General features: G+C 52.2%; 1 protein-coding gene across 26 annotated transcripts in view; it reads right to left on the reverse strand.

Annotated features, from left to right (window-relative positions):
* Positions 1-26,091, reverse strand: part of RPH3AL (rabphilin 3A like (without C2 domains)) — a 232,033-nt gene that overhangs the window by 33,861 nt on the left and 172,081 nt on the right. For all 26 annotated transcript variants that reach the window (XR_010153183.1, XM_063799494.1, XM_063799491.1 and 23 more), the window contains one exon: positions 7,092-7,266. Coding sequence is in view for 25 of the 26 variants with exons in the window: in XM_063799494.1 (XP_063655564.1) it covers positions 7,092-7,266 (175 nt within the window). In the remaining variant the exon portion in view is untranslated. The remainder of the gene's footprint in view (positions 1-7,091; positions 7,267-26,091) is intronic.

Genomic DNA, 26,091 nt, shown 5'->3' on the forward strand with positions numbered 1-26,091 from the left:
TGCTGGGATTACAGGCATGAGCCAGTGTACCCAGCCTACCCTTGCTATTAGAAAGAGTTATTTGGCCAGGTGCAGTGGCTCACGCCTCTAATCCTAGCATTTTGGGAGGCCAAGGTGGATGGATCACCCGATGTCAGGAGTTCAAGACCATCCTGACCAACATGGAGAAACCCCATCTCTACTAAAAATACAAAATTAGCAGGGCGTGGTGGTGCAAGCCTGTAATCCCAGCTACTCAGGAGGCTGAGGCAGGAGAATCACTTGAACCCAGGAGGTGGAGGTTGCAGTGAGCTGAGATCATGCCATTGCACTCCAGCCTGGGCAACAAGAGTGAAACTCCGTCTTAAAAAAAAAATGTTTTTTTGTTGTAAGCTATTCTCCACCTTATGAATTTTAAAAACTGAAATATAATTTATATACCATAAAAGGTACCCTCAGAAAGTATACAAGTCAGTGGTTTTTAGTATAGCCATACATTTACGTAACCACCACGATCTAGTTTCAGACCATTTGCATCAGCTCTGTGTACCCATTAGCAGTCAGCCCCCATTCCCCTCCCCATCCCCCCCAAGCCCTGGCAACCACCCATCTACTGTCTGCCTCTGTGCACTGGCTTGTTCCCGCCGGCTCATATAGATGAGATCACACAACACGCGGCCTTTCGTCTCCGGCTTCTTCCACTTCGCATGGTGTTTTCAAGGCTCATCCAGGCTGCAGCGTGGATCAGCACTTTCTTCCTATGACTGAATAACGTTCCACTGTGTGATTACACCATATTTTATCCATTCATCAGCTGATGGACGTATGAGTTGTTGCCACTTTTTGGTTATAATGCTTCTGTGAACAATTGTGTCCTTATGAATATTTAAAAATCGTCTTCGGCCGGGCACGGTGGCTCATGCCTGTAATCCCAGCAATTTGGGAGGCCAAGGCAGGCGGATCACGAGGTCAGGAGATCGAGACCAGCCTGGCCAACACGGTGAACCCTGTCTCTACTAAACATACAAAAAATGAGCTCGGCGTGTAGCGGGCGCCTGTAGTCCCAGCTACTCAGGAGGCTGAGGCAGGAGAATTGCTTGAACCCAGGAAGCAGAGGTTGCAGTGAGCCGAGATTGTGCCACTGCACTCCAGCCTGGCGACAGAGTGAGACTCCATCTCAATAATAATAATAATCTCGTTGGCCAAGGATGGTGGCTCATGCCTGTAATTCCAGCACTTTGGAAGGCCAAGGTGGGTGGACAGCTTGAGCTCAGGACTTTGAGACCAGCATGGACAACATAGTGAGACCCCCATCTCTACAAAATATACGAATTTCAAAGTTTGGTAGGTGCAGTGGTGTGCACCTATAGTCCCAGCTACTGGGGAGGCTGAGGTAGGAGGATCACCTGAGCTCAGGAGGTCAAGGCTGCAGCGAGCCATGATTGCGCCACGGCACTCCAGCCTGGGTGACAGAGCAATACCCTGTCTCTAAAATTAAAAAAAAAGTAAAAAAACCTAGAAATTGATTTGAATGTCCATTGATAGGTGATTAATTATAATACACTATATTGTGAGATTTTACTCGGCCATGAAAATGAATAATGTAAAATCTGTATCCGTTGGCCTGGAGGGATGCTCATGATATTCTTTTAAGTGAAAAAAGCACCATGCAGAGTGATGGGTAAGAGCCTATTTTTATTGCTAAAACAAAAGCCAAAAAAACCCACCCCTTTATCAAGTATATGTTTGTAAGAACACAGAGAAAGGGTTTGGAGATGAGGGGAAGTAGAAGAGATGTTTCTTTTTCTTTTTTTTTTTTTTTTGAGACGGAGTCTTGCTCTTTCTCTTTTTCACACACCTTTGAATTAACTCGCTAAAATATATCTTGTATTCTTATGTAATTAAAAATTAATAAAGAAAGGACTGGCATGGTGGCTCACGCTGGTAATCCCAGCACTTTGGGAGGCCGAGGCAGGTGAATTGTTTGAGGCCAAGGGGTTTGAGGCTAGCCTGGCCAATATGGTGAAACCCCATCTCTACTAAAAATACAAAAATTAGCCAGGTTTGGTGGTATATGCCTGTAATCCCAGCTATTCAGGAGGCTAAGACTTGACAATTGCTTGAATCCAAAAGGCGGAGGTTGCAGTGAGCAGAGATCACGCCACCACACTCCAGCCTGGGTGGCAGAGCAAGACTGTCTCAATAAAAAAAAGAAAAAAATTAACAAAAAAACTTTAAAGGAGGAAGAAAAAGGAACCCACCTCAGAAACATCAACCCTTTCACCTGATTGCTCTGTGGGTTGAAAAGTTCATGACTTGTAGTATCTATTCATGATTACCCTTCCTCTATTGACTACCTTCCTCTATTGATTACCTTCCTCTATTGACTACCTTCCTCTATTGATTACCCTTCCTCTATTGATTACCCTTCCTCTATTGATTACCTTCCTCTATTGATTACCCTTCCTCTATTGATTACCTTCCTCTATTGATTACCCTTCCTCTATTGACTACCTTCCTCTATTGATTACCCTTCCTCTATTGACTACCTTCCTCTATTGACTACCTTCCTCTATTGACTACCTTCCTCTATTGACTACCTTCCTCTATTGATTACCTTCCTCTATTGACTACCTTCCTCTATTGACTACCTTCCTCTATTGATTACCTTCCTCTATTGACTACCTTCCTCTATTGACTACCTTCCTCTATTGACTACCTTCCTCTATTGACTACCTTCCTCTATTGACTACCTTACTCTATTGATTACCTTCTTCTATTGATTACCTTCCTCTATTGACTACCTTCCTCTATTGATTACCCTTCCTCTATTGATTACCTTCCTCTATTGACTACCTTCCTCTATTGATTACCTTCCTCTATTGACTACCTTCCTCTATTGACTACCTTCCTCTATTGATTACCTTCCTCTATTGACTACCTTCCTCTATTGACTACCTTCCTCTATTGACTACCTTCCTCTATTGACTACCTTCCTCTATTGACTACCTTACTCTATTGATTACCTTCTTCTATTGATTACCTTCCTCTATTGATTACCTTCCTCTATTGATTACCCTTCCTCTATTGATTACCTTCCTCTATTGACTACCTTCCTCTATTGATTACCTTCCTCTATTGACTACCTTCCTCTATTGACTACCTTCCTCTATTGACTACCTTCCTCTATTGATTACCCTTCCTCTATTGATTACCCTTCCTCTATTGATTACCCTTCCTCTATTGATTCCCTTCCTCTATTGATTACCCTTCCTCTATTGACTACCTTCCTCTATTGATTACCCTTCCTCTATTGATTACCTTCCTCTATTGACTACCTTCCTCTATTGACTATCTTCCTCTATTGACTACCTTCCTCTATTGACTACCTTCCTCTATTGACTACCTTCCTCTATTGACTACCTTCCTCTATTGATTACCTTCTTCTATTGATTACCTTCCTCTACTGATTACACTTCCTCTACTGATTACACTTCCTCTATTACCTTCCTCTATTGATTACCCTTCCTCTATTGATTACCTTCCTCTACTGATTACCCTTCCTCTACTGATTACCCTTCCTCTACTGATTACCTTCCTCTATTGATTACCCTTCCTCTATTGATTACCCTTCCTCTATTGATTACCCTTCCACTATTGATCACCTTCCACTATTGATTACCCTTCCTCTATTGATTACCCTTCCTCTATTGATTACCCTTCCTCTATTGATTACCCTTCCTCTATTGATTACCTTCCTGTATTGATTACCCTTCCTCTATTGATTACCCTTCCTCTATTGATTACCTTCCTCTATTGATTACCTTCCTCTATTGATTACCCTTCTTCTATTGATTACCCTTCCTCTTCCAACAGGGCATGAGAAAGAAATAGGGTGGCCTGGGATGCAGGGAGAAGAAGTTGGGAGCTACAGGTGCATGAGCCTAAGAGATGTGGGATGTAGGGAGAGGGAGAGAGGGAGAGAAGGGAAGAGAAGGGCGGGGAGAGAGAGAGAAAGAACTGGAGGTGGCAAAGAGACTTAGAGAGAGGCTGAGAGAGCGAGCAAGCTGGTGCTGTGATCAGCTCCAAGCCAGTGAGAGGGACTGTGGGGCAGGAAGAAGATGCTGGCCCCGGGGCCCTCGGAGGCAGGGTCCCAGGAGGAGCAGCGTCTGGTGAGAGCAGGGTGGTTTTCACAGCCTCCGAGTATCTCCTGGGACTTTCCAGCAGACCCCAATCCAGAGGATCCACACTCTACTGCAACAGCATGGGGCCTCCTCGCCCATGAAATTAAAAGGCCATCTTTTAATTAATTAAAAGGCCAAGTCTGGGTGCCTGAGGAAGTGAGGGGGGCTCTGCTCCTCCCCAGGGTGTGCGCATGTGCATGGGAGTATGTGGGTGTGGGCAACTGTGTGTGTGCATATGAGTGCGAGTGTGTGTGCGTGTGAATGAGCATGTAAGCTACTGTGTGCATGAGTGTGTGTAACGCTAGTGCGTGTACATGCATGTGTGTGAGCTTGTGTGTCTGCATGTGAGCAAGTGTGTATGCATGTGTGCATGTCAGCGTGTATGTGTGTGCATGTGGATGTGTGTGTGTGCATATGGATTCAGTGTGTGTGTGGATATGTGTGCATGTGTGTGCATGTGGATATGAGTGTGTGTATGTGGATGTGTGTGTGGATGTGAGCACGTATGTGTGCATGTGGATGTGTGTGCATAAATGTGTGTGTGCAAGTGTGTGTAGACGTGTGTACATGTGGATGTGTGTGTGCACATGGATGTGTCTGTGTGTATGTGGATGTCTGTGTGGATGTGAGCATGTGTGTGCATGTGGTTGTGTGTGCATGAATGTGTGTGTGCATGTGTGCGTGCATGTGTGCATGTCAGCGTGTATGTGTGTGCACGTGGATGTGTGTATGCATGTGGATTCAGTGTGTGGATGTGTGTGCATGTGAGCGTGTGTGTGCATGTGGATATGAGTGTGTGTATGTGGATGTGTGTGTGGATGTGAGCACGTATGTGTGCATGTGGATGTGTGTGCATAAATGTGTGTGTGCAAGTGTGTGTAGACGTGTGTGTACATGTGGATGTGTGGATGTGTGTGTCCATGTGGATGTGTGTGTGGATGTGTGTCCATGTGGATGTGTGTGTGCACATGGATGTGTCTGTGTGTACGTGGATGTCTGTGTGTGTGGATGTGAGCGTGTGTGTGCATGTGGTTGTGTGTGTGCATGAATGTGTGTGTGCAAGTGTAGGTACACATGCTTGTGCATGTGGATGTGTGTGTGGATGTGTGTGTGTGTCCATGTGGATGTGTGTGTGCATGTGGATGAGAGCATGTGTGTGTGCACGTGGATGTCAGTGTGTATGTGGGTGTGTGTGTGGATGTGTAAGTGGATGTCAGTGTGTGTGTGGATGTGAGCGTGTGTGTGGATGTGAGTGTGTGTGTATGTGGATGTCAGTGTGTGTGGATGTCAGTGTGTGTGTGGATATCTGTGTGTGTGTGTGCGCATGGTGATGTGTGTGTAGGTGTGAGCATGTGTCAATGCGGTTGTGTTTGTGTGTGTGGATGTGAGTGTGTGTGTATGCCCTGACTTGGAGCAGACGGGGCAGTGGCAGCTCTTGAAGTGGGGCATAGGCCACAGCTGCCCCCACAGGCCTTCAGCCTCTCCGGCTCAACTGGCTCCAAGCAGCATTTTAAACCCACAGGTGTCCACCAGCTTCTGCTCCCACTGTCTGAGGGACATGGACAGATCTCGAGGGCTCAGCAGGAGAAGGCCTGAGGTCCGAGGGTGGCAGAGGGACCAGGTGGAGGACCGCCACTTCTCCAGCCAATCTTGGGCCACTCAGTTCCAGGCTGGGCGGCCACAGTGCCCCTCATGTCTGTCCGTGGCAGCGATGTCGGGGGTGAACTCACAGGCAGCAGAGGTGTATGCAGCATCCGGTAGGACCAGCGAGGAGAGGCTGCTATGAGGGAGTCGGGGTGCTGAGGACAAAGTGCCTGCAGGCTGCACACCAAGGCACAGATGCCGACCTGCCTGGCAGGTCCATGTATGGGGGATTTATACCTTCTACATACGTCACTGGACAACTTTCACATGTTCGTAATAAACATGCATTACTTTTGTAACAAGAAAAAAAAAGCCCGAATGACATAAAGATGGTCAGATGTCAGGTCACAACCGAAGACCAGGATGTCGCACAGCCCCTGAGAAGCGGCCACCAGGTCTGTTGTCACGGGTCCATTTCCTCCAAGATGAGCCATGATCCGAATGAGCCTCCCTCACCCCTCTGCCTGCCGTCTCATCTAAGACCCTCAGACCCTGAGTATTTGGCAGAAACGTGAGCACTTCAGAGCAAAAGGACCCAGACACCAGAGAGGGTAAGAGCCTGCCCTTGGATCCCAGCTCGGCCACACACCTGCTGAGGAAGTCCCTCCTCTTCTCTGAGCCGCAGGTACACCCATCTATAAAATGCAGTAATTAAATAACTTCCGAGCCTGTTGTGAGACCAGGAACTTTGAAATAAAACCACAAACATCAAAGCATCATGAAAGCTGCGGAGAACGGTCCACAACCAGGCACCCCCATCATTGCCAAGTGGGGCGGCCACCTGAGACACACACACCTTACTGTCGCCACCAGAACGCCCAGGGACACTGGGGTACAAAGTCACCATACTTATTAGGACCAGGGAAGCCAGGAGCCCTCCCTTACCGAGACACAAGGCAAGTGCCGGGAAGAGATGGTGAGGTCCTGCCTGGGAAAGATGTAGGTTTTATACTTTGCAAAATACCTTAATTGACGTCCCATTTCTGTGAAGATGCGTAGTGCTGCTCATGGCATCCTTGCCCCCAGAGCGGTACTTGTATGTGATACTGCCCCCCGTGGGCCCTCCCGCCGCACTCCAGCACAGAGCGAACAGTCACCTGCTGGAGGTCCCCGCTGCTCACTCGGGAGAAGGTGTGGAGCTGAGGGCATGGGCAGGGACGCATCACCAGAGTGAGCCTCGTGGATGGAGGGTGCGGGGGACTGGCCTTGTGCCTGCAAACTGCCGGGCTGGCTAATGACCCAAACATCACAAGCCATCCTGGGAGAGAGGCAGAGGGGACTTACCTCTTCCTCGGGCCCACGTGTAGACGCAGCTGGTCTCGGAGCTTCTGGGCTCTCGCTCTGCAGGCTCCGTGGGCAAAGGTCGGAAGTGGGGGTCATCAGCTCGGCCAGGGGTCTTCAGGGGCAAGATATACTTGGGGAGCCCTTTGTAGAACCAGGCCCCCGACCTCTTCCAGACCTGAGTGGGGGAAGAGAGTTGCTTGGGGCACAGGACGCAGAGGAGCCTCCCCTCCTGCTCCTTGCCCAGATGACGGGAGGCAGGACGCGGAGAGCTAGGAGCAGAGTGGGAGTGGGAACTCTGGCTCTGCCCTCCCTGGCTGATGGGCTGGGCTGTCAGTTACCTTCCCAGGACTCAGGACATGAACTCTCCAAACCTTCTTTCTCTCCCTTATTTTAGAGTTGAGGACTTGCTCTGCTGCCCAGGCTGGAGTGCAGTGGTGCAGTCATCACCCGCTGCAGCCTCCACCTCCTGGGCTCACGCGGTCCTCCTGCCTCAGTCTCCTCAGCAGCTGGGACTACTGTACCTGGGTCTACACCTGCTTTAAAGACAAGCCCATGTCCTCCTGCTTCTCTCTTGCAGAGCGAGGATCTCAATATGGGCCTGGCATGTGAGACATGTTTATGAAAACTGTCCTCTGTTACCGTCTGTATCCTCCACCACTCGGATCCTAGAGATTGCCTAGTCAGACCCCTGCCCATCCCCAGTCCTTTCCGGCCCCTGCTAGAAAACTCCTAGTGACAGGAAGCCCACAAGCCACCGGGCACTGCTGAGTTTCCACTAGATCTGCCAGTAACTGGCACTTCCTTCCCGCCAGCTGACCTCCCGGGCACCTTCTCTCGCTGGCCCAAGGCAGAGGGCTGCACGGGACAGACTCTCCCAGCCACAAGTACCTGCAGGCACCTCACCCAGCCCCCAAGCTCTCCTCCCTGCCAGCTGACCTCCCAGGCACCTTCTCTCGCTGGCCCAAGGCAGAGGGCTGCACGGGATGGACTCTCCAGCCACAAGTACCTGCAGGCACCTCACCCAGCCCCCAAGCTCTCCTCCCTGCCAGCTGACCTCCCAGGCACCTTCTCTCGCTGGCCCAAGGCAGAGGGCTGCACGGGACAGACTCTCCCAGCCACAAGTACCTGCAGGCACCTCACCCAGCCCCCAAGCTCTCCTCCCTGCCAGCTGACCTCCCGGGCACCTTCTCTTGCTGGCCCAAAGCAGAGAGCTGCACGGGATGGACTCTCCCAGCCACGTGTACCTGCAGACACCTCCCCCTGCCCCCAGCTCTCCTTGGTGCCATGCCCAGATCCCCAGCTTCTCAAGGACAACACCCTGATTCCTCAGCTGTCCCAAGTCCCCTCTCATCGAGCCACCCCCTCTCGCCATGTTTGTCACTGCCCCTCGGGAGAGGGGCTCAGAAGTGGCCACAAAGCTCCAGACTTGTTCTGGCTGCCCCCATGGCACAGCCACTGGCTTTCCACCCTCTTTCCTGCCTCAATTCTATCCTCCTTGCATCCTGAGCCTCCCAGGAGCCCCTCTTGACCCCATGTAGTCCCCCAGGGACTCTGAGAGCCAGGTGGGTCAGAGGGGGCCTGCCAGGGCCCAAGCAGGTGTAAAGCATCCCTTTATCACTGCCCTGGGGAAGTGGTGAGAGTCACCCTAAAGCTGGCCAGACAGACACCCCCAAAGGCTGGCAGAGCCCCAGGAATCCGGGGATGCCCACCCTGAACTCACAGGGTGGGAGGTGCTCTGGGTCTGGGAGGCCCAGCCCCTTGGGCTCTGAGGGGTCCCTCTGTTCCTCTAATACCCCCAGCTTGGACAGCCAGGCTCCCGACTCCTGCTGTCCCTGGAAGCAAGGCTGAATCAATGGCAGCTTCCACATGCTCGCTGTGTGGCTTTGAGTGAGTTACTTAACCTCTCTGAGCCTGAGTTTCTTTATTGATTAAATTGATGAAACGTGATAGCTGCTGAGAAAGTTGGAAGTACTCAACAGAGCAAAGGGCACCCAGAAGGTGTTCACAAGATGCCACCTGCCTGCCTCCTTCCTGTCCCTTCCGCTCGAGGCTCCAGGGCGGAGCAACAGAGGCTGAGGGAGAGCCGGGCTGGACCACATCACAGCCTTGGAAGCTCTTCTCTGAGGACTTCTCAGATGGGACAGCCTCTCCAACAGGAACAGAAAGGACCGTCTCTTGGAGAGAGCCACCGATTAGAATTCAGAGCAGCCGCTGAGTTAAGGTCCCTAAATTTGTAATGCCTCCTTCAGAAAACACCACATACTGTATAGCCTCTTTTCTGATGAAGGAAATAAATTCGGGGTATTCAGTCAGGAGGGGTGGGAGCCTGTAAACGAACACTTTGCAAAAACCTCAACTGACATGACCCTTCTCAGAGAAGGGCAGGCCAAGGTTCCGAGCCGACGTCCTGAATCTGAATCCTGGGTCTGGCACCCAGCATCTGGTGTGATTTGGACACGCTGACCTCCCTGGCCCTCAGTTTCTTCATCAGTAGGCAAACACAGGAGCAGGGCTTATCTCACCGGGAGGACTTGAGGATCAGGCCCAAGAATGAACGTGAAGCCTCAAGGACCAGTGCCAGGCACGGAGCAGCCTCTCCACAGAGGAGAGGCCCATGGCACCACCGCCACCCCCCTCCTGCCACCTGGGAAACACAAACAGCTTTATCACCAGTGGGCCAATTCCCTACTGGAAGAATTCAAAACCAGAAGACCAGAATCCACCTGATTCTGAGACGTTGCTTCCCACCCCCCAAACTTCCTCTGCATCACATTAGTACTGTGGGATACGAACAAGAGCCAAGCCAAAAAAAAAAAAAAAAAAAGGTTTCTAATCACATACACTTGAAAAGCACTAGGTTAAACCAAGCTCCATCGCTGTGGGACCTCTCAGAGCCTTTGCTAAGCTCCGACGCTGCGGGACGTCTCAGAGCCTTTACCAAGCTCCGTCGCTGCGGGACCTCTCAGGGCCTTTACTAAGCTCCATTGCTGCGGGACTTCTCAGAGTCTTTACTAAGCTCCATCACTGCGGGACCTCTCAGAGCCTTTACCAAGCTCCATCGCTGCGGGACCTCTCGGGGCCTTTACTAAGCTCCCTCGCTGCGGGACCTCTCAGAGCCTTTACCAAGCTCCGACGCTGCAGGACCTCTCAGAGCCTTTACCAAGCTTCCTCGCTGCGGGACCTCTCAGAGCCTTTACCAAGCTCCGTCGCTGCGGGACCTCTCAGAGCCTTTACCAAGCTCCATCGCTGCGGGACCTCTCGGAGCCTTTACTAAGCTCCATCGCTGCGGGACGTCTCAGAGCCTTTACCAAGCTCCGTCGCTGCGGGACGTCTCAGAGCCTTTACCAAGCTCCGTCACTGTGGGACCTCTCGGAGCCTTTACTAAGCTCCATCACTGCGGGACCTCTCAGAGCCTTTACCAAGCTCCATCACTGCAGGACCTCTCAGAGCCTTTACTAAGCTCCATCACTGCGGGATCTCTCAGAGCCTTTACCAAGCTCCATCACTGCGGGACCTCTCAGAGCCTTTACTAAGCTCCATCACTGCGGGATCTCTCAGAGCCTTTACCAAGCTCCGTCGCTGCGGGACGTCTCAGAGCCTTTACTAAGCTCCATCACTGCGGGACCTCTCAGAGCCTTTACCAAGCTCTGATGCTGCAGGACCTCTCAGAGCCTTTACCAAGCTCCGTCACTGCGGGACCTCTCAGAGCCTTTACCAAGCTCCGTCACTGTGGGACCTCTCGGAGCCTTTACCAAGCGCCATCGCTGCAGGACGTCTCAGAGCCTTTACCAAGCTCCGTCGCTGCGGGACCTCTCAGAGCCTTTACCAAGCTCCATCACTGCAGGACGTCTCAGAGCCTTTACCAAGCTCCGTCACTGTGGGACCTCTCGGAGCCTTTACTAAGCTCCATCACTGTGGGACCTCTCAGAGCCTTTACCAAGCTCCATCCCTGCGGGACCTCTCAGAGCCTTTACCAAGCTCCATCGCTGCGGGACGTCTCAGAGCCTTTACCAAGCTCCGTCACTGTGGGACCTCTCGGAGCCTTTACCAAGCTCCATCGCTGCGGGACGTCTCAGAGCCTTTACCAAGCTCCGTCGCTGCGGGACCTCTCGGAGCCTTTACTAAGCTCAGGTGCACAGGGTTATCCCAGAGGGCAAAAGAACACACCATGCTCTCTGTCCGCAATCTGCCTGGATGGTTTTCCTAGAGAAACTCAACCTTAGTAATGGGTCTGCAGGGACTCGGCACTTAACTGGGCAGGGCACCTCCTTATGCTCACAGTGCCAGGCACGGACTGCCACGTCCAGACTAGGTCCCTGGCATGAATCCCTCACTGCCCCTTCCAGCCACCCTGTGTGAAGGGCCTGCTTTTGTGTCGTTCTTGAACGGCCTGGAACCTGCCTGGTGGGATGCGTGCTTCATGGCACCCGCTTTGGAAAACCCTTTCTGATCCTCTTGGAGCCTTCCCACAACACATATTTATTTGAATAGGTAATGCAGGCACATGGTCTAAAAATCCACAAAGTGCAAAGGTAGCCAGTCTCCTCCCCCATTCCCAGAAGCATCGAAGAAGCTTGGTTATTATCTCCACTTTTCAGGTGGGGAAACTGAGGCTCCAACAAGTTCGGCAATTTCCCCAAAGCCAGCACACCCCTCTGTTGGCCTCTACTCCACACGGGGGGCCCCAGAGCCTCACCCAACAGTTTACAGATGCAAAGCAGATGCTCACTAAACTGCGGTTGAGTGGTGAATAAATCCTCAGTGGCTCAGACGTCCGTGTGGACCCTTAGTGTCCTACAGGCAGGACACCAGAGCGGAGGGGACTGCCTGACAGGAGGAAGCAGCAAACACACAGCAGCCACCAAGGCCACCCCATCTCTGAAGAGCTGCTGCAAGGCTCATTAGAGCAGGTACCCAAGTCCAAAAGGCCACGGGGGCCATGGGGTGCCAGCCAAGGGCTCGCTACGCCTCCCTCTGATGAGCAAAGGCTCTGCTCATCCTGCCCTGAGCACGCCACCTCCCTGTCCTCCACCGTGGGCTGGGCCTGGGGGACCCCAAATGAAGCAGGCCCTTAAGAACCGTCTGTGAACGGCGGGGCCTGCGCAGGCTTTGAACCGCACGCCACACTGTCTCCCCCACCAGCCTTGGAAGTTTTCTCTTTTTTTTTTACTTTTTTTGTTTTTGAGACAGGGTCTTGCTCTGTCACCCAGGAAGGAGTGTAGTGGAGCAACCGGCTCACTGCAGCCTTCACCTGCCCAGGCTCAGGTGATCCTCCCACCTCACCCTCCCGAGTAGCTGGGACTATAGGTGGTGTGTGCCAATACATCCAGCTAATTTTTGTATTTTTTGTAGAGATGGGGTTTTACCATGCTGCTCAGGCTGGTCTCTGACTCCTGGGCTCACGCAATCTGCCCACCTCTGCCTCCCAAAGTGCTGGGATTACAAACATGAGCCACCATGCCTACCCTCTCCCTTTTTTTATTTTCCTGAAAAATACATACCTAGCATACAAAATTAGCACAACAAAAAAGTGAAATGAAACTAGGCCACCTATCACATCACTGCACAGAGACAGCCCTGCTGACCATGGCGGTGTGAATTTTCTTATACCCTTGCCTGGGAAAACACACTATTTGTTTTTTGTTTTTTTGAAAACTAGGCTAATGTAGATGCAACCTGTTCCCACCCTCCCCCCCAACACCTCACTACGCATCAGAGCAGTCGTTCCGAATTCATAACTTCTCCATCATCGTTTTTCACTGCTCCACAGTTTGGATTTATTAAACTTAATTAATCCAGCACCTCACCGAGGGACATTTGTTTCCAATCCTCGTCCTCACGGGCAGCGCCGCAGCCATCACCCCGCACCCACCCCATCGGCCCAGTGGTCAGTTATTGCCTTAGGAAAGACGGGTTGATTTTGCCCTTTTCCAAAATGCTTGGGACAGAAGTGCTTCAGATTTTGAATTTTTCCGAATTTTAGAATATTTGCATTATACTTAACCAGTTCAGCATCCCAAATCTGAAAATCCAAAATCTGAAATGCTCCAGTGAGTTTTGGATTTTGGAGCATTTCAGCTTTGGGTTTTCTGATGAATGATACTCAGCCTATATTCCACAGAGCGGGATTGCAGGGTCGAGAACTGTGTGTTTGGATGATGACATAGAGTCAGGCCGCCCTCCAGGAGGAAAAGCCACATTCCCAGGAGGCTACAGTAAGTGTTTTTGGGGTGGGGACCTCGACTTACACTTCCTGGTGGAATCCAAGGCCTCCTCTGTGGACCCTGATCGGGGAAGGTTCCCAGGGAACCACGGTGGGCTTGGGGAGAGGCATCCATCAGGGCATGAGGCCACCAGAGTGAGGGGCGTGGGGCAAACAATGGAGCTACCCTGCCATCCCTAGGACAGGCCTTGGGGGCTGAGAGTGCTCCCCCACCTCACGCCCAGACAATCAAGGCCCTGTTTAACGGGGAGTGGGCAGGTTGATGCTCAGGGTGACTTGGCAATGTGGCCAAGCCATCTCTGTTGTGAGGCTTCAGGGGAAGAGACTAAGACACCCCACAGAGCTGCATTCCCGCACACTGTGGGGCTGAGAACCTCATCTGTGCCAGTGAGTCCTCAGCTCACGGACGTCTGAGCTGCTCCTTTGCCGCACCGGACCATGGTTTTGGCCTCCAGGTATGCGCGATCCTTTTTTAAAAAAATTAAAAATGTTTCCATTGTATTAAAGTATTCGTAACATCAAACGTATCACCTTAAGTGCAACCCGTCTCCAGAACTTGCAAAACTGAAACTCTACAACCACTAAGCAACAGCTCTCCTCTGCCCTGGCCCCTGGCCACCCCAGTCTGCTGTCTGTCCCTAGGAATGTGACTACTCTACGTACTTCCTATAAGGGGAGTCGCACGGCATCTGTCCTTTTCCATCCCTAGGAATGTGACTACCCTACGTACTTCCTATAAGGCGAGTCGCACGGCATCTGTCCTTTTCCATCCTTAGGAATGTGACTACCCTATGTACTTCCTATAAGGCGAGTCGCACGGCGTCTGTCCTTTTCCATCCCTAGGAATGTGACTACCCTACGTACTTCCTATGAGGGGAGCCGCACGGCATCTGTCCTCTTCCATCCCTAGGAATGTGACTACCCTACGTACTTCCTATAAGGGGAGCCGCACGGCATCTGTCCTCTTCCATCCCTAGGAATGTGACTACCCTACGTACTTCCTATAAGGCGAGTCGCACGGCATCTGTCCTTTTCCATTCCTAGGAATGTGACTACCCTACGTACTTCCTATAAGGCGAGTCGCACGGCGTCTGTCTTTTTCCATCCCTAGGAATGTGACTACCCTATGTACTTCCTATAAGGGGAGCTGCAGGGCGTCTGTCCTTTTCCATCCCTAGGAATGTGACTACCCTACGTACTTCCTATAAGGCGAGTCGCACGGCGTCTGTCCTCTTCCATCCCTAGGAATGTGACTACCCTACGTACTTCCTATAAGGCGAGTCGCACGGCATCTGTCCTTTTCCATCCCTAGCAATGTGACTACCCTACGTACTTCCAATAAGGCGAGTCGCACGGCATGTGTCCTTTTCCATCCCTAGGAATGTGACTACCCTACGTACTTCCTATAAGGCGAGTCGCACGGCATCTGTCCTTTTCCATCCCTAGGAATGTGACTACCCTACGTACTTCCTATAAGGCGAGTCGCACGGCATCTGACCTTTTCCATCCCTAGGAATGTGACTACCCTACGTACTTCCTATGAGGGGAGCTGCAGGGCGTCTGTCCTTTTCCATCCCTAGCAATGTGACTACCCTGCGTACTTGCTATAAGGCGAGTCGCACGGCATCTGTCCTTTTCCATCCCTAGGAATGTGACTACCCTACGTACTTCCTATAAGGCGAGTCGCACGGTGTCTGTCCTTTTCCGTCCCTAGGAATGTGACTACCCTACGTACTTCCTATGAGGGGAGCTGCAGGGCGTCTGTCCTTTTCCGTCCCTAGGAATGTGACTACCCTACGTACTTCCTATAAGGCGAGTGGCACGGCGTCTGTCCTTTTCCATCCCTAGGAATGTGACTACCCTACGTACTTCCTATAAGGCGAGTCGCACGGCGTCTGTCCTTTTCCGTCCCTAGGAATGTGACTACCCTACGTACTTCCTATAAGGCGAGTGGCACGGCGTCTGTCCTTTTCCATCCCTAGCAATGTGACTACCCTACGTACTTCCTATGAGGGGAGCTGCAGGGCGTCTGTCCTTTTCCAGCCCTAGCAATGTGACTACCCTACGTACTTCCTATAAGGCGAGTCGCACGGCATCTGTCCTTTTCCATCCCTAGGAATGTGACTACCCTACGTACTTCCTATGAGGGGAGCTGCAGGGCATCTGTCCTTTTCCATCCCTAGGAATGTGACTACCCTACGTACTTCCTATAAGGCGAGTCGCACGGCATCTGTCCTTTTCCATCCCTAGCAATGTGACTACCCTACGTACTTGCTATGAGGCGAGTCGCACGGTGTCTGTCCTTTTCCATCCCTAGGAATGTGACTACCCTACGTACTTCCTATAAGGCGAGTCGCACGGCATCTGACCTTTTCCATCCCTAGCAATGTGACTACCCTACGTACTTGCTATAAGGCGAGTCGCACGGCGTCTGTCCTTTTCCATCCCTAGGAATGTGACTACCCTACGTACTTCCTATAAGGCGAGTCGCACGGTGTCTGTCCTTTTCCGTCCCTAGGAATGTGACTACCCTACGTACTTCCTATGAGGGGAGCTGCAGGGCGTCTGTCCTTTTCCGTCCCTAGGAATGTGACTACCCTACGTACTTCCTATAAGGGGACTCGCACGGCATCTGTCCTTTTCCATCCCTAGCAATGTGACTACCCTACGTACTTCCTATAAGGCGAGTCGCACGGCGTCTGTCCTTTTCCGTCCCTAGGAATGTGACTACCCTACGTACTTCCTATAAGGCGAGTCGCACGGCATCTGTCCTTTTCCGTCCCTAGCAATGTGACTACCCTACGTACTTGCTATAAGGCGAGTCGCACGGCGTCTGTCCTTTTCCGTCCCTAGGAATGTGACTACCCTACGTACTTCCTATAAGGCGAGTCGCACGGCATCTGTCCTTTTCCGTCCCTAGCAATGTGACTACCCTACGTACTTCCTATAAGGCGAGTCGCACGGCGTCTGTCCTTTTCCGTCCCTAGGAATGTGACTACCCTACGTACTTCCTATAAGGCGAGTCGCACGGCGTCTGTCCTTTTCCTTCCCTAGGAATGTGACTACCCTACGTACTTCCTATAAGGCGAGTCGCACGGCGTCTGTCCTTTTCCGTCCCTAGGAATGTGACTACCCTACGTACTTCCTATAAGGCGAGTGGCACGGCGTCTGTCCTTTTCCATCCCTAGCAATGTGACTACCCTACGTACTTCCTATGAGGGGAGCTGCAGGGCGTCTGTCCTTTTCCATCCCTAGCAATGTGACTACCCTACGTACTTCCTATAAGGCGAGTCGCACGGCGTCTGTCCTCTTCCATCCCTAGGAATGTGACTACCCTACGTACTTCCTATAAGGGGAGCCGCACGGCATCTGTCCTCTTCCATCCCTAGGAATGTGACTACCCTACGTACTTCCTATAAGGGGAGCCGCACGGCATCTGTCCTCTTCCATCCCTAGGAATGTGACTACCCTACGTACTTCCTATAAGGCGAGTCGCACGGCATCTGTCCTTTTCCATCCCTAGGAATGTGACTACCCTACGTACTTCCTATAAGGGGAGTCGCACGGCATCTGTCCTCTTCCATCCCTAGCAATGTGACTACCCTACGTACTTCCTATAAGGCGAGTCGCACGGCGTCTGTCCTTTTCCGTCCCTAGGAATGTGACTACCCTACGTACTTCCTATAAGGCGAGTCGCACGGCGTCTGTCCTTTTCCGTCCCTAGGAATGTGACTACCCTACGTACTTCCTATAAGGCGAGTCGCACGGCGTCTGTCCTTTTCCTTCCCTAGGAATGTGACTACCCTACGTACTTCCTATAAGGCGAGTCGCACGGCGTCTGTCCTTTTCCGTCCCTAGGAATGTGACTACCCTACGTACTTCCTATAAGGCGAGTGGCACGGCGTCTGTCCTTTTCCATCCCTAGCAATGTGACTACCCTACGTACTTCCTATGAGGGGAGCTGCAGGGCGTCTGTCCTTTTCCATCCCTAGGAATGTCACTACTCTACGTACTTCCTATAAGGCGAGTCGCACGGCGTCTGTCCTTTTCCATCCCTAGGAATGTGACTACCCTACGTACTTCCTATGACGGGAGCTGCAGGGCGTCTGTCCTTTTCCATCCCTAGGAATGTGACTACCCTACGTACTTCCTATGAGGGGAGCTGCAGGGCGTCTGTCCTTTTCCGTCCCTAGGAATGTGACAACCCTACGTACTTCCTATAAGGGGAGTCGCACGGCGTCTGTCCTTTTCCGTCCCTAGGAATGTGACTACTCTACATACTTCCTATGAGGGGAGCTGCAGGGCGTCTGTCCTTTTCCGTCCCTAGGAACGTGACTACCCTATGTACTTCCTATAAGGCGAGTCGCACGGCATCTGTCCTTTTCCATCCCTAGGAATGTGACTACTCTACGTACTTCCTATGAGACGAGTCGCACGGTGTCTGTCCTTTTCCGTCCCTAGGAATGTGACTACCCTACGTACTTCCTATAAGGCGAGTCGCACGGCATCTGTCCTTTTCCATCCCTAGGAATGTGACTACCCTACGTACTTCCTATGAGGGGAGCTGCAGGGCGTCTGTCCTTTTCCGTCCCTAGGAATGTGACTACCCTACGTACTCCCTATAAGGCGAGTCGCACGGCGTCTGTCCTTTTCCATCCCTAGGCATGTGACTACTCTACGTACTTCCTATAAGGCGAGTCGCACGGTGTCTGTCCTTTTCCATCCCTAGGAATGTGACTACCCTACGTACTTCCTATAAGGCGAGTCGCACGGCGTCTGTCCTTTTCCGTCCCTAGGAATGTGACTACCCTACGTACTTCCTATAAGGCGAGTCGCACGGCGTCTGTCCTTTTCCGTCCCTAGGAATGTGACTACCCTACGTACTTCCTATAAGGCGAGTCGCACGGCGTCTGTCCTTTTCCGTCCCTAGGAATGTGACTACTCTACGTACTTCCTATAAGGCGAGTCGCACGGCGTCTGTCCTTTTCCGTCCCTAGGAATGTGACTACTCTACGTACTTCCTATAAGGCGAGTCGCACGGCGTCTGTCCTTTTCCGTCCCTAGGAATGTGACTACCCTATGTACTTCCTATAAGGCGAGTCGCACGGCGTCTGTCCTTTTCCGTCCCTAGGAATGTGACTACCCTACGTACTTGCTATAAGGCGAGTCGCACGGCATGTGTCCTTTTCCATCCCTAGGAATGTGACTACCCTACGTACTTCCTATAAGGCGAGTCGCACGGCATCTGTCCTTTTCCATCCCTAGGAATGTGACTACCCTACGTACTTCCTATGAGGGGAGCTGCACAGCGTCTGTCCTTTTCCGTCCCTAGGAATATGACTACCCTACATATTTCCTATAAGGGGAGCCGCACGGCATCTGTCCTTTTTTGGCTGCTTATTTCCCTCAGCATCACTTCTTCAGGGCTCACGCACGCAGCAACCCGTGTCAGCATGTCCTTCCTTTCTGAGGCTGAGCAGTGTTCCCCTGTATGGATGGATCACGTTCTGTTGTCTGTTCATAGGTACGTGGGGTGCTTCCCCCTTTTCGCTGGTCCTTCTGTTTTCATCTGTCTCCGCCACCAGGCTCCACCAAACAGGAGGAAGCATCACAGCCGTCTTGCTCACCACTGTTTCTTCAAGCTCCTAGCACACGCCTCACACATCGTAGGTGTTCAGTAAACGCTGGTTGAATGACTGTGCTGGCAGCTGCGGGTCATTTGCTGCAACCTGTCTCAACCTACAGTCTGCCACCTTCCCGGGGAAGAAGCCTGGGTGTTTCACTCAAGTTCCTGTAATGAGTCAAATGGACTTCCTATTTCAGATTAAAAGAGGGATAAATAGGAAGGGCTTGATGGGGTGTGCTGGTGGGGAGCAAAGCGCAGTGAGCCTCCCTGACTGCCCAGGGTGCTCCCAGCCTCTCCTCCCCAGCTGCCCTGCCTCCCCTGGCATATCCCAGCCCCCGGCCTGTGCCTCAGCCTTGCCTCCTGCTGCAACAATCCGTCTCACACCCCCACTCCACTCAATCCCTGCTCAGTGATGTTCTTTTGGAAGACAGATGAAGAGCACAGGATCCAAAGCAGCAGGTTGGATTGCCATTGGTACTCAGCCATTTTGGGATACTCAACCTTTTTTTTTTTTGAGACAGGGTCTCACTCTGTTGCCCAGGCTGGAGTGCAGTGGCACGATCATGGCTCACTGCAGCCTTGACACCCTGGGCTCAAGTGATCCTCCCACCTCAACCTCCTGAGTAGCCAGGACCACAGCAACACGCCACCATGCCCGGCTAAGTCAATCACTTTTGAACTACCAAAAAAGCCCGTCAACTTCACACGATTCACCCCAATATTTATGCCCAGAAGGGGCAATAATCCCACAGGCCAGGCAGGCCACGTGCTTCCCCGGGGATCTGTGGGCAGGTCCATGAGCACCCGATGGATCATTCCCTGTGAGTCCATTGTAACGGGGCCTCTGCTCCGATTCTCTCCTGCTGTCACTGTAGTCCAGGTGGAAGGTCTAAGAGCTCACCCTGACCATCCAGCATGGCTGGTGATCTGGACCAGCGTGAGGAGCAGCAGTTCCTAAGTCCCAGCATCAGGGGACCGGAGCACACAGGTGTATCACCCAGTACGGGAGGTGCACCCATGCAGACGTGCATAAAACACACTGTCAGTATTTCTGAAAATGCCTTCCGCAGGGGAGAGCAGGTCTGTTGAGGTGAGGTGCAAAGGACACCAGCTGGGCTGAGCTCTGAGCTGCAACCCTCACCCCCATGCCAATTTATGCACACACACAGGCCTTCTCTCTCCTGGCTGCCCGCCCCACTCTGCAAAACACACCACGGCAGCCTAGTCACGTGACTTCTGCTCTGTGCATCTGGGCCTGTCACCCGCTGCCTGGCATCCACATCTACCCCTCCCCCCCAGGAATAGTGGCAGGAAAAGCCCTCGTGGGAATTAACCCCACCCCACCCCAGGCCACCCCGCAGATTGAAAATCAGTTACTTTCTGGAGAAGCCAAGCAACTGTGCAAAACCCTACTCGGCTCCCGACGTGTGGTTTGCTGTGATAAGGCCGGCAAAGCAGCCAGCCTTGAAAATGCCATTTAATGAGAAAAGACCCACAGCCGCCGTGGCGGTGGCCGGGGTGTCCGGCAGCAGTAAACGCTCCTGGTACCGCTGCTCGCCCTGCTCTGTGCTCCGCTTCCAGGTTTGCATTACGGTTTCAGCTCACGGCCAATCTGACTGCAGATTCTCATGGATATTCGCCAAGCTGTTCCCAGGGAATTTTAATTACCATGATAACAATTGCTAATCACTGGCATTTCCTAAATGGCTGTGGCTGGAGAAGGTTGTAATTGTCAGGCTGGTGCTGGAAAGAAGGGGAGTCTCACAGACCTGCCACTGGAGGGGGTGGGACAGGGGAGCCTGAAGACCCCTCTCTCTGTCCATTGTCCACCCCTTCCATGTGTCACTGCCTCTCCCGTGCCACCCTGAGAGTGCACCTGGCTTGAGCTCTTCACTGGCCCAGGCATCCAACCTCTCTGCCCCAACCCCATGAGTCACAGCAGGGGACGGCCTGTGGCCTGTGCACCTGCTGTTCCTTCCCCCTGGAGTGCCTTTCATCAGCATCTCTAACAGGCAGTCACGCTTCCCCGGAGGGCTTCAGTGGGTGCCCCTTCATGCAGAATCAGGGCCCCTCTGTCGTGCTCCCAGAGGCCATGTGGTCCCACTGGTACAGCACGCCACACCTGGGCTGGAGCTCAGACTCGCCCACCTTCCTGAGCAGGAGGCTGTGAGCTCTTCAAGGGCAAGGCTGTGCCTGAGCCATCTCTGGATTCCCGGGACCCAGTGAGGAGCCTGCTATGTTACTGACCGACCACATGAACAAAGAAGGGAAAGCAGAGGCACTGTCTCCAGGGGACAGAGGGGAGACCTCGCCTTCAAGGGAGACTGCGTTCTGTCTGCCTAACAAGCTCCAGACTGAATCAGTCTTGGAGAACCACGGGAAACGACCTGTGACTGCGCGGTCTTCTCAATTACACTGCAGCTACTTTAAAGGTCTCTTCAAGGGTCAACCCTCTCTGGCAGAGGAGAGGCAGTACCTCTCCCTCCTCCATTACCTGACACACACTCACAATGCTGGTCTCCCAGGAACCCTAAGAGGCAAGTTAAACAACTCCGCAGCAGGCCAACAACACCGCAGGACCCGGCCTCCCTCTCAGCCTCACCTCTCACCTCCCCCACCCCCATCACCAGGCACAGCCGCTCTCACTGCCTTGACCACACTAAGCTCTCCCTTTGGACACGCTGTTCCTTCTCCCTTCCCTGGACTAGCTCGTCTCCAGCCTTTGGGAAATCACTTTTATCCAGAAGCTTCCAGACATAATTTTGCATGTTTCCACGGCTATGCACACTCCCTGGGTTATGATCACCTGTTTCTGTGTCTGTTTCCTGCGGATGGAAGACCCCATGACGGCGGGAGCCAGGCAGAGTGCCCGGCAGGTGCCAGCACACAGCAGATACCCAACAAATAGTCAACTGAACACACATCCAAATTGCAAGGCTTAAGTCACTCAGGTTACTTAGGAGAAGCACAGGCTCCTTGAGGGTGCTGGGGGCTGAACTGTGTCCTCCAAATCCACATGTTGAAGCCCTAACCCTCATGTGCTTGTGAGTGAGGATGGACCTTGGGAAGGGAATTAGGTTTAGATGAGGCCATGAGGGTGATGAGAGAGACACCAGGAGAATGTGCTTCCTCTCTCTCTCTGCCATGTGAGGGCACAGCGGGAACACAGCCAGCTGCAAGCCAGAAAGAGCCTTCACCAGGGATCCGAATTCACCAGGGATCTGGATCAGCCAGCCCCTTGATCTTGGACTTCCCTGTCCCCAGAGCTCTGAGAAACAAATTCCCACTGTTTACACCACTCAGTCTATGGTATGTTGTTATGGTGGCTCAAGTTGACTACCATGGAAAAGATAGGCCAGCTATAAGGAAACCAGACCCAGAATCGCATTAGACTTATCACCGGTAACAGTGGCCGCCCAAAGACTCTGGATCTAGAATTCTATCAGCCAAACTATCAACACAATGGGAGGGCAGAATACAGATGTTTTTAAACTCATAAGGACGCTGAGTTTCCCTTACACACACTCTTTTTAAGAAGAACTTAGGACGGGTTCCAGAAAAACACAAGTGAAAAACAAGAAAGGGAAAACATAGGATCCTGGAAACAGTCTCCAACTCAAAAGGTGAGCTGAGGGGAAGTTCCCGGAAGGCAGCGCTCAGGAACTACTCTGGGGTCTGGAGGGCATCTCACAGGAAAACAGAAGGCTCCACACGATAGATGGTAAAATAAAAAAGCTGCATAAAAGAGGATGTAAAGTTTCATTATTCTGTTGTCAATAAGAAACACAGTCAATAAAAACTCCAGGAAAAACGAAAAGTTACACAAGAACATCATGGTCCAAATACTGGGTAAATTAAAATATGACAGGGATGAAGAAATTCAGAGTTAAAAAGGAATGTTTGCTCAGAATAGTGGGAACATTCTCCTTGGGGTGGTCTAGGGGTCAAGATCATTATAAAAATGTGATCCTCACATACGTTTGAGCCTAAGATGTTTAATGTTTACATTTTTTTTTTTTAGATGGTGTCTTGCTCTGTCACCCAGGCTGGAGTGCAGTGGCACAATCTCGGCTCACTGAAACCCCTGCCTCCCGGGTTCAAGCAATTCTGCCTCAGCCTCCTGAGTAGCTGGGATTACAGGCACCTGCCACCAGGCCCGGCTAATTTTTGTATTTTTAGTAGAGACGGGGTTTCACCATGTTCACCGGGCTGGTCTTGAACTGCTGACCTCATGATCCACCCGCCTCGGCCTCCCAAAGTGCTAGGATTACAGGCGTGAGCCACTGCACCCGGTCAACAAAATAATTTTTACAATGTAAATCCCAGCCAGGTGCAGCGGCTCACGCTCATAATCCCAACCCTTTGGGAGGCCGAGGTGGGAGGATCGTTTGAGGCCAGGAATTCAAGGCCAGCCTGGCCAAGCTGTTTACATCTCCCCTGTGACCCAGCTCTTGTAGGCGTGCAAAAGTCAAGCGACAAACCATCAAACGAATCCTAAGCCCATGCCCCGAGCCATCTCCTTTATCTAACGCCCACACACCAAGCCAATATTCCCCCTGCCCTAAATCAATGGAGAGTCAGGGAGCACACAAGTAGGGACAGCCCCTATGCCACAAAGCCTGCAGGGTTATTCAGTCCGGCCCCACCTTGCTTTCCCCGCAGAAGCCCCAGTAAAGGCTGTGGATGTGTTTTCCCCTCTCCTCTGCCCACGACTGGCTCTGGTGCTCCCCTACGTGGCCCTGCCCAACATGGTGGTCCCCTCCTCTCAGGAATTGTGAGCAAGAAATTCTTCCAATGACATTAGCCTCTTTGTGTCATCACTCTGCCACGTGCATGAAGACCTGGGCACAAATCATAAAGCATGGAAGAATTAATTATAGCTAAAGAACAGAATCTACATGTAAATTCTGGCAATCTACAACTAAAGATACCATCTAGACAAGGAGGGAAGTGGGCATGGGGGAGGAAGAGGCGGCCTCCATATCCACAGCTCACACGGAGTCAAGGGTACCAAAGCTGATGGAAGAAGACAGAGGAGAATGTTATACAAAGTCACAAACTTAATCAAAGAGCCGAAAGTAATAACACAACGATCAACATCAGGGGACAGAGGGGAAGCAGAGGAGTCCAAGCTGGCCAGCTCCTCATCTTGCATGGCCAGGAGTCAATAGAGAGTCTCCCAAGTTGGTACATCAAGAAAGGCACAGCAGGATCCAGCATGTGGACGAACAGGCAGCAGTGGGTGACGCGCTGGCAAGGAGCCGCCGGGCGACTGCCATTCCCCAACGTTAGCTCTTCCGAACAATTTGATTTTTTAAAACCATATGATGTGTTACTTTGATTAAAATTAAAATGTAACAGATTGGTAATTGGATGTTGATATTATTAAATCCTCGGTCTGCACGGTAGGTCGACTCGTGGGGAGCTGGCACAGTCTGTGGCTGGTATACTGAATCTGGATGTGGCTTAAGGGAGAAAAGCTGGTAGCTCAGGAAAGGAAAGGAATGCAGTAAGTAAAATTTCCTGCCATGGAAGAGACTTTGTGAAGTTACAGTTAGTTTGAGAACGTCGGTATGAGTTGGTAACACACCGACACTCCCGTCCCTGAAGAAGGCCAAGTTCCTTCCCACACATCACTGCACCCACCTAACCACCCGGAGTCAGAATTTTGGCCGTGGGCACCTCGACGGGTTTTCAAGGGGGAACCAAAGTTTCACTGCAGATGGGCAGGCAGAGCTGGGTCCAGCAGGAAACAAGGACCTGAAGGTATCGTGCTGTTGGCGGACGCGATGCTGCTTTCCAAGATGGCTGGGCGGTGATCTCTGATCAGATTTCAAAGCCACGATTTTGGCCGCGTGCGACAAGCTGGACTCTCCAAGAGCCTTGGCCCCACACCGATACTGAACAAGCCCAGCAAACGTGAGGTGTGCTGAGGTAACATACACACTTGTTTCTAGCATTGTTTTCTGCCGGAAATGCCATCTGTCACTCCAACCCTAATAGAACCACCCTACCTCAAAGTTCTGGCTGACAGCAGGATTACCCTTCGGAGCCGTGCGCGCTGGATGGGGACTCAGAATCCGCAGCATGTTGACAGCAGGATTACCCTTCGGAGCCGTGCACGCTGGATGGGGACTCAGAATCCGCAGCATGTGACAGCAGGATTACCCTTCGGAGCCGTGCACGCTGGATGGGGACTCACAATCCGCAGCATGTTGACAGCAGGATTACCCTTCGGAGCCGTGCACGCTGGATGGGGACTCAGAATCCGCAGCATGTGACAGCAGGATTACCCTTCGGAGCCGTGCACGCTGGATGGGGACTCAGAATCCGCAGCATGTGACAGCAGGATTACCCTTCGGAGCCGTGCGCGCTGGATGGGGACTCAGAATCCGCAGCATGTTGACAGCAGGATTACCCTTCGGAGCCGTGCACGCTGGATGGGGACTCAGAATCCGCGGCATGTTGACAGCAGGATTACCCTTCGAAGCTGTGCGCGCTGGATGGGGACTCACAATCCACAGCATGTGACAGCAGGATTACCCTTCGGAGCCGTGCGCGCTGGATGGGGACTCAGAATCCGCAGCATGTGACAGCAGGATTACCCTTCAGAGCCGTGCGCGCTGGATGGGGACTCAGAATCTGCGGCATGTTGACAGCAGGATTACCCTTCGGAGCCGTGCACGCTGGATGGGGACTCAGAATCCGCGGCATGTTGACAGCAGGATTACCCTTCGGAGCCGTGCGCGCTGGATGGGGACTCAGAATCCGCAGCATGTGACAGCAGGATTACCCTTCAGAGCCGTGCGCGCTGGATGGGGTCTCAGAATCTGCGGCATGTTGACAGCAGGATTACCCTTCAGAGCCGTGCGCGCTGGATGGGGACTCAGAATCCACACCGTGTGTGTGACCACGGCATGGTGGTTTTCCACTGATCGGTGTGAGGAGGGCATGACGCATGTCACAAGGCCTGTTGGACACATTTGTGACCACACAGGACCAACGCAGGAAGAGGTCAGCATTTGCTCTTCTAAGCGTGGAGGATGACCCTTCCACCTGTGACCGGTATCAGCAAAAATGGAACACAGAATGCAGCCATTCTTCCCCAAACACCTGTTTACAGGTGTATCACAGCTCAGGTGACCAATGTT

Source organism: Pan troglodytes, chromosome 19 (assembly GCF_028858775.2).
Source record: "Pan troglodytes isolate AG18354 chromosome 19, NHGRI_mPanTro3-v2.0_pri, whole genome shotgun sequence".
In the NCBI taxonomy this organism is placed as follows: Eukaryota; Metazoa; Chordata; class Mammalia; order Primates; family Hominidae; genus Pan; species Pan troglodytes.